The sequence below is a fragment of the Brachyistius frenatus genome, unplaced genomic scaffold (genome assembly GCF_029030835.1).
Source record: "Brachyistius frenatus isolate BFR_SWC_R1_liver_20210118 unplaced genomic scaffold, ASM2903083v1 Contig_27, whole genome shotgun sequence".
In the NCBI taxonomy this organism is placed as follows: Eukaryota; Metazoa; Chordata; class Actinopteri; family Embiotocidae; genus Brachyistius; species Brachyistius frenatus.
Genome location: NW_027210626.1, coordinates 1,203,483 through 1,211,603, shown reverse-complemented (window position 1 = coordinate 1,211,603; position 8,121 = coordinate 1,203,483). Strand labels below are relative to the sequence as shown.

The 8,121-nt window shown below is 41.8% G+C and overlaps 1 protein-coding gene across 3 annotated transcripts; it reads right to left on the bottom strand.

Moving 5' to 3' along the window:
• Positions 1–614: 614 nt before the first annotated feature.
• akap17a (A kinase (PRKA) anchor protein 17A) lies at positions 615–7,605 on the bottom strand. 3 transcript variants are annotated; one of them, XM_069698497.1, is made up of 8 exons: positions 7,534–7,605; positions 6,520–6,867; positions 6,080–6,298; positions 5,401–5,613; positions 4,380–4,528; positions 3,662–3,902; positions 2,181–3,019; positions 615–1,001 (listed from the first exon to the last, which is right to left on the bottom strand). In XM_069698497.1, the coding sequence occupies exons 2-8, from the start codon at positions 6,844–6,846 to the stop codon at positions 983–985; spliced, it is 2,007 nt and encodes a 668-aa protein (XP_069554598.1). In that variant the 5' UTR covers positions 6,847–6,867; positions 7,534–7,605; the 3' UTR covers positions 615–982. The 3 variants fall into 3 exon arrangements, with proteins under 3 accessions (XP_069554598.1, XP_069554597.1, XP_069554599.1); XM_069698496.1 differs by having other exon boundaries at positions 615–3,019; XM_069698498.1 differs by having other exon boundaries at positions 615–3,019; positions 3,794–3,902.
• Positions 7,606–8,121: the final 516 nt, after the last annotated feature.

Here is an 8,121-nt window from a genome sequence, read left to right as displayed (position 1 = left end):
TTTACAGAAAATGTGGTCTTAATGTGAATATTAGGCTACCAATCATCCCACTTCCCTGCGTCAACCAAATTATACAGTATTTTTAAATGAGTTTATACACCGTTACCTAAGATTATTTATCAGGTAATAGTTAAAAAAAAAATTAAAAAAAAAAAAAAAATTCCCAACAAGCAATTTCTGCCAATTCCCATAAAATACAAAACGTAAAAAAAAACCAACATAAAAAAAAACATAAAACTCCACAAACCGCATTACAATTTTTGAGAAAATCCACTGCAAAGTCAAGCATTTTTGATTGCAAAATCACTAAACACTGGAGGGACTGTTGAGTGAATCATGAGCATATACAGAACAAATGGGCTTTGATGTGACAAGTACAGGCGACAATATAAAGGTAGAAGTAGCTACAAAACTTGGACTGACTTCCCCCCAACTCTGAGCTACAGGGAAAGTCTGTCCAGTGACTAGTAAGGCTAAAAGAATGAATCCAACACTGTGTGTGTAAAAGCAACAGGAACATTTTTACTACTGTACTGTGTTTCTTTGACTTGAATCCCAGAAGCTGGTTTCCTCAACAATGATTTCACTTTGTCACAAACATTTAAAAAAAAAAAAAAAAAAAAAAAAAAAAAAAAAAAAAAAAAACTTTTGAAAGAACCGGACATGCCTCAAAGCTATACCTTGTATTCTATACTTAAAAAAGACAGCAATTATAAGAGTACACTGCTTGCTTAGTTGGATGTAATATATCGTCCTGCCTTCGAACATCAAGTCCTGACACACCTCAACTCATTCAGCAACTCGCGCTTTCTTCATCCAAACACTCAGAAATCAAATCAAATCTAACAGGTTATTCTTTGTTAGCGGAAACTATTTGAGGATCACAAATTCTGATACTTAGTTGAGGTCAACGATGAGTCCACTGCCGTAGAATCCTGTTCTGAGCCTTTATCAGCAGCAAGGCAAAAACTGAAGACGTATTTCAAGAAACAGCCAGGAAGCTAAAATATGAAAACAAAATTAGTGGGTGCGCCTTCAAACAGATGTATGTGGAAACTTTACATTTTTAATGGTGCAGCAGCCAATTGTTACAGTCCAGTAGTCTTCTTAGAATCCTCCACAACTATTGCAGCCATAAAAAGTATAGCAGGTGCTTGTTAAAAGGAAAAGGTTCATGCATGTCATACAGGATCTTGTGTTTTTTTTCTGAAGTCATTGTGGATGAACAGACTACTCAAAAATAAAAAGGGTTTGTTCCCTGTGCAGTACGAGAACTTCCTGTAGCTCACTGTTCTTCATAGGCAACAAACACATTGGTGAAGTCATCAACAAGCTTCATGTTTCAAAGTAGGGTTAGTCTGGTGTTTCAGTCGACAAATTGTGGCCCGAGATCAGATTTGAATTCCAATTTGTCCAATCACTTGTCTCACCTCCCAATATCCTGAATATTACTGATGGAATAATGTGTCACTAGCTTTGAACCACATTTTAACACTCAAGTTTTTTCCTTTTTTATATAATTTTCAAAGAAATGTTTTCGTGTACTTCAGTCGAAATATCACTGCAATATGTTTCATACAAAGACAAGAATAACATTCTTGTAAACCAAATAGTAAAGTTGGTATTCTACGTCATTACCTTAAGTGAAACGAGACAAAATATTCAGAAAATTGAAATTGACCCCAGCTTTAATTCAACAATATGAATTAATGGCCAAAAAACAAACACCACTGGGTCACAACCCTGTATATATGGCTGGACTGTCTAAAATGCTAGAGGGCTTTTAATTTGAAATGGATACAGGAAGTTGCAGCATTCACCCAATCAATGGTGTAACTTTTTTTTCTCAGTCATTAGCATTTATAGGAGGTAAAAACAACTGTAGATTCTTTTCAACAGCTTAAATGGTTTACATACTAGGTACACTTAAAAGGTTTGAATTGATTCTGGGTAGTTGATTTGGTTTTTATATTTTAACTTGAGCTGCCCTGTTCTGGGACAAGCCAATGAGCAGATTTCTTAATTGAGGACCAGAAATATCTATTCTTCTTCTGAAACTTGTTGAACTGTAGATGTATGTCCAGAAATAGTGACTGTATCAAACAGAATAATTATTACATCGATGAGCTTAGCGTCGTCTGGAGTGGCTCCTATCCATACTGTTACTGTGTCTCCTGTACCTTCGACTGTTATGACTGTGACTCCTCCGCTCTCCCGAGCTGCCTCTGCTGCTTCTATGATGACTACGCCTATGGCTCCTCCCTCTGCTGTAACTCCTTCCACTGCTGCTCCGGCTCCTGTCTCTGCTGGAGCTTGTGCTCCTACTGCAGTGGCTGTGGCTGTGGCTGCGCCTCCTGCTTCCGTGGTGAGTGGAGCTCCTCCTGTGGTGACTGTGGCTCCTCTTTCGGTGGCTGGAACTCCTTCTCCTCCGACTGTAGCTGTGGGAGCGCCTCCTCCTCCCCCGACTGAACGAGCTCCTTTCTCTGTGGGAGCGCTCCCTCACTCGCTCCCTGCTGTGCCTGCTCCTCACCACCTCTTCCCTTCTTCTCTCCCGGTCCTTTTTCCTGTCCTCCCCACCTCTCCTCTCCTCTGTTGCTTTATTTTTCCCCGACGCTTGAGAGTGCACACCAGATTTGGACACCTGCTTTTCTTTGCTCTCAGCTGCCTTCATTCCGTTCACCCGACCCAGAACCTCCAGCATCACATCACCAGGATCAGAGGTCTGCTCACTCCTTACAGGGCCAGCCTGGTCCTGGCTGGCGGCTGGTCCTGTAGTTTTCCCGCTGCTCTTCTTCAACATGTTGCAAAGCAGTCTCTCCCTCAGCTCCTTCTCTCTGCGTTGCAACTCCAGTGCTCGCTCCTTCTCCACCTCCACCCTACGCAACTCTTCCTCCTGCTTGCGTCGGCAGGCCTCCAGCTTCTGAAGACGGACTAATTCTTCCTTCTGTCGAGCCTGCTCCTGCTTCTCCCGCTCCTCTCGCTCGGTCTTCTCTTTCTCCTGCTGCTGCTGCTTCAGTGCCTGAGGAGAAGAAGAACACGTGGACGAAGATAAGAGAAGCTATAAGGGTGGAAAAAAAAATCTAACATGATGATAAAAAATTTGCCACAATTTAGTAGGTGGAGTTCCAAAAATTGGTGTCTCAGCACGATCATTGGTAAATCCAAATCCAGGTTAGTCACTCCAGGCCACTGTAAGACAACATTAGGGTGTTATCAAACTACTTTTCTGCTTCTGTCCAGAGGTACCAAAGCCACATAGCAGGACCTCTAAAGATCATGTAACATCTTGGGTATTTAATGAATTCAGGGAAAAATAATTAAAAAAAAAAAAAAAAAAGGTTATGAAGGGTTATATGCCAAACTAATTATTGGCTGGGAGTAATAACTATGTTTGGTCTTCATACGAAACAGACTGATTTATCTCATCTAACTCTCAACAGTGAACAAACACACGTCACAGAGATGCTAAGTAAGTTGTACTTATATTTTGTTCTGTGTGTTCTTCAGTGTTGAATATTCACTAAACTACAGAAGTCCCAAACAATAAATCTTCTTTTACTGTCCTTGCTAAAGTACAATTGGTTAAAATGCTCCACTAAAAGATGGTAACTGCTGTGTACCACTTATCAAGCTGATGTGTGTCATCGTGTACATCGAGTACCTTGGCCCTGGCCAGCAGCTCGGCAATGAGCCGAATGGATTCCAGGTTGCGCTGAGCCAGCAGCAGCCTCCTCTCCTCCATGGCGATTTTCATCTGCAGCTTCTTCTGCTCCTCCTCCTGTTGTCTCCTCACCTTCTTCATATTCCTCCTCTCCTCCCTCTCCCGCAGCTTCTGCTCTCGCTTCCGTAACCTCTCCTCCTTCTTCCTCTCCTTCTCCTCCTCTTCCTGTTCCTTCTGTTTCCTGGAGAAATGGTTAAATGTCCTCTGTGAATACCTTTTTCCAAGAACTTTTCTTGGTACAGTGAACGCAGTATCAAATTAACCGAACACAAACAGTAACTTAAGTTGTCACCCGCTCAATATAATACATTAAATTACTCCGTTTCTCACACTAAACTCATCTTTCACTCTACTTTCAATTTCTCAAAGAGTATATACATATCAAACACCTACCTTAATGTAGGGGATGAATGTAAACATAAAGGTGGGTCATCTTCATGGACAGGTGAAACACTATCATTTCTTCCACACACTGAGGTCAGACTGAAAGCGGCCCACTTCATTCTTAACTATTATCTTCAACAACAACTTCATTTCCTCTCTTTTACACAAAGTACGACTGCAGCAGTTCAACCCTATGAATTGGGCATCACTACCCTGATTCAGTGTCTTCTTGCGTCCTTATTCATCATTAATAAACTTTTGTCTTCCACCATACCTTTCCTCCTCCTTACGCCGCTCCTCCTCCTCCTTCTCCCGTCGTTTCTGCTCCTCTCTCTGCCTCTCCAGCTCCTGTAACTTCATCCTTTCCAGGCTCCTTCTCTTCAGAGCCAACTCACTGAGGTGCTTGCTAGTGTCAAAGGTCACCTGAGGAAAAAAACATAAGCACATCATATGGAGGTCCGTTGCCCCAACATCAAGACACTTTTTTGCCGAGGACCAGCCGACCTGGTCCCTTCAAACCACTCGTAGTATTCCAAATCAAACACAGAATCTACGGAGTCTGATGCCACGTCGATTTACTGACAATCAAAGGTCAAAGGATTAAGAAATTAATCAACATATTAATATCAGACAATGAAAAAATAATTATTACTTGTGCCTCGAAACAGAACCAACTTAGTTTCCTTTTTTGCTTATCATCTTTTTATACACGCACTCCTTTATTCTTCCTTCCTTTATTTAGATTTCACAGCTTTATTCTGTGGATTAAGAAAACTTGCCTCTCTTCATTATCTTGGAAATAATGAAGCTGCAGCTCTCAAGACTCATTCCACTAAAAGGTCTTAAAGCTCTTATCTTACTCTGAATAGCACAATCTCATTACAATTCTACACATCTGCAACGTCACTGTCCCAGTTGCAATTCATTGGTGGCATCACACACAACACAGAGGCAGGCAGAACTGTTATGCCAGTCGTAGTCAAAGCAACATGTTAAATACGACCAGCATGGGTGGAAATGAAATACAATCCAGTACTGCCAGTTTGACAAACAAATTTGAAAGTGTGAAGGCTTATCAGATGCCAATACATCGTCGTGATGTTTAATACTATGCGAAAGGATTTTACATCAATGGAAGTCAGAGACAATCATTTTAGCCCTGGCCTTCACAATCCTAATTTAAATTTAAAATAGAAATACAAAATTCATGGCACGGCACAAATCAGAACTACAATATAATTAAAGACATAAATATGTGGAGGTAGAGCTTTAAAACTACTGTAAGCCGACAGTACCTTGATGTTGCAGGCCACTGCTTTTCCATCCTCTCCTTTCAGCATCAGCTTCATGCCACGCAGAGTGTCCATAGCCTTCGTGAAGCCACCGTATTCCTGATACTGGACATAGGCCTCAAAGTTCAGATGGCCCCCAAAGCTAAATGTGCTGAAGTTTTTGTCCAGCATCTCTTCCCTATATGGGTCCAGCATGGGGATGTCAACATTTCGCACCTAAAAATCCAAAATAAACGTTAGTTTTAGTGACATTTTTTAACATTAGCAGTATTCTGTAAATAGTGAAAGTGCAATATTTTATAGGGATATGTGTGTTCTCAGTCTAACAATTTCAGAAAATGATATCACAGAAACATAATAAACACAGATACAGCAACATTATCTCTTGTTCTTTTTGGCAAAAATTATTAACTGTATTGACTTTCTACACCTACTTATTAATAACAGTCTTGTCTACCCTGAAATTTAAGGTTGATCCCAAAAATAACAAAAAACTGGTTTTCCCAAAAACCCTGCGTGGTGTGTTATGTTTGCAGCAAAGGACACACTAAACGAGTTGTGTCCTACGGCCTGGTTAAAATTTACCTGAAATCCAAATTTTGAAGAGTAACCAGTAACAAATTCTGTGTTCATTTTAATGTCCTCTTACCTATGGATGAATAGAAATAGAAATATGAACCACCTTGCCAAATGTCTGGAAAACAGCCATAAGGACTTCGTCTGAGGGCCGGTCTGGGTAAATGCCGTCCTTCTGGCTAAACCAGCGGCAAGGAAGCCCTTCCAGGTGGATGGTGTCCGGCCTCTCTCCTGGCAAAGTCTCATTCATGTCCTTAGCGTCACGGAAGAACGAGTCCCAGTCATGACGAGTAGGGAAGTCCACCTTGTTCTCTACTGCACGTACCTGAGGGAAGAGAAAGCGATACACTCAGTTCCCGGATTATAAGTACAAGTAACTCCTCTGAAGATATCTCACCAGACATTTTGTCCACTTTTGTTGATATACGTAGACGAGGTGGACACCATTTTTTAAACATTTAGTCTATCGCAGCAGGTAAACGGCACAACAAACCAGAGTCATCAAACTGACCACTGAGGTGCGAACGATAAATGGGTCAACCTTACCTTCAGTACGTCAGTAAATCCACTCAGTTTGATGCTCTTCCCATCCAGACGACTCAGCAGGCTCTTCACCACCGTCTTGTTTTCCACCTCCCCCTCAAAGCGGATGAAGTCCATGGTGCTCTTGGAGATACGCAGGGCCGAAAACTGCTCCGGAGCCACCATGGCCTTCACCCTCTCCATTACCTCCCAGTTGGAGATGCTCTTGCCTGGCAGCTTGAGTTGGGGCAAAGCCACGCTGACGGTCATTTTGGCAATGGGCTTGAGGTACAGGTTGCACTCGGTGGAAAGGCACACCGCCTCTGTAGTGTCGTGGACAATGGTGGTCATTGTTGCAGAGAGCTGGGGAAGCTGCAACATAAGACAGAGACACGGTGAAGACTGTTGTTCGCTGCCGTGCAGTATAACCCTGAAGACTTGGATCGCTTTAGTGCCAAAACGGTGAAATGAAATGCCAACAAAACAGTGGAACAAATGACAGACAATGATTCAAACTGTCCACTTCCTTTGTCATCATATGGACAAGAGGTCTGTTTCACTTCCCCCCCTCCCCTCCACCTCCTTTAATTATAACACAAGCCGCGATTTGACCTCAAACTAAAATCCATCTGTCGGTATTATTATTATTTTTATTCAGCATAAACGCTAAAGTCTCATCAAACCTCGAAGCTTCAAACAAACACCTCCGCTGATTATCATCATATGAACGTTAGCTGCAGCTAACGAGATATTTCGGAGTTCAGAAAACGCTATTTTGTTTGTTTACGTTAGCTCGCGGTGACTAAACGGGATCCCCAGCTGGCACGGACAATTCGCAGACCGCGTTGTACAGAAGGTTGTTCACGTTGTTACGTGCAATAACTCTTTCGGTCCGTATCGACAGCGGACGCGGTTGTTATGTCGCGCTAGCTGCTAGCTCGTTAGCTTCACGTGTTTGGTGAACCGCCGTCGCTCTGAAACGACGGAGCGCGTTCACGTGACGTTTTTGCGTAAATCGCAGGAGATTTAACTACTTACCTAACATCAGTTACCCTTCTGGTGGAAGAAAAACGGAACAATAAAACTCGTGGTGATGGATGGGGTGTGTGGGGGTGGAGTGTGGGGGGGGGGGAAACACCACCTATACATCCATTAAAATCCGGAAAACCATCCAATCAACCACTTCCGCATGCAGTAAACTTTGACCTGAAGAAGAAAACAACGCAGACAGCACTCAGGTGGCGTTATTTCAAACAGCGACACCACGTGGACAAACGTGGAAACACAAGGGGACTAAAAGAAGGTTTATTCATCGTTGTTAGAAATCAAAAAGCAGAAGAAAAAAACAAAACATCTTTTATGTGTAGTTACAGTTACTGAAGTACTTTAAACATTTTAGGCATTTGTACTTTACCTGCCCATTTTCATTTTATGTAACTTTATATTTCTACTCTACTAAATCAATATGCAAATATGGTTGTATTTTACCACACGTTTTTTTTCGTACCCTTCCTGTTCAGTGAAAAAACATGTATCTCCAAATTTGGTGATTTTGAATTTCATTTATTGGAATGCAGTACCTACACCTGTATCATTATTCTGCATTTGTTATTTGTTTTTAATTCA

What these genes read in the sequence shown, in the direction of transcription:
- akap17a (XM_069698496.1), bottom strand. Translation starts at nt 6,846, where the DNA reads ATGACCACCATTGTCCACGACACTACAGAGGCGGTGTGCCTTTCCACC. An exon ending in GATTTACTGACGTACTGAAG is followed by an intron (nt 6,299 to 6,519) that starts GTAAGGTTGACC and finishes CTCTTCCCTCAG; the next exon opens with GTACGTGCAGTAGAGAACAA. An exon ending in TTTTCCAGACATTTGGCAAG is followed by an intron (nt 5,614 to 6,079) that starts GTGGTTCATATT and finishes TTGGATTTTTAG; the next exon opens with GTGCGAAATGTTGACATCCC.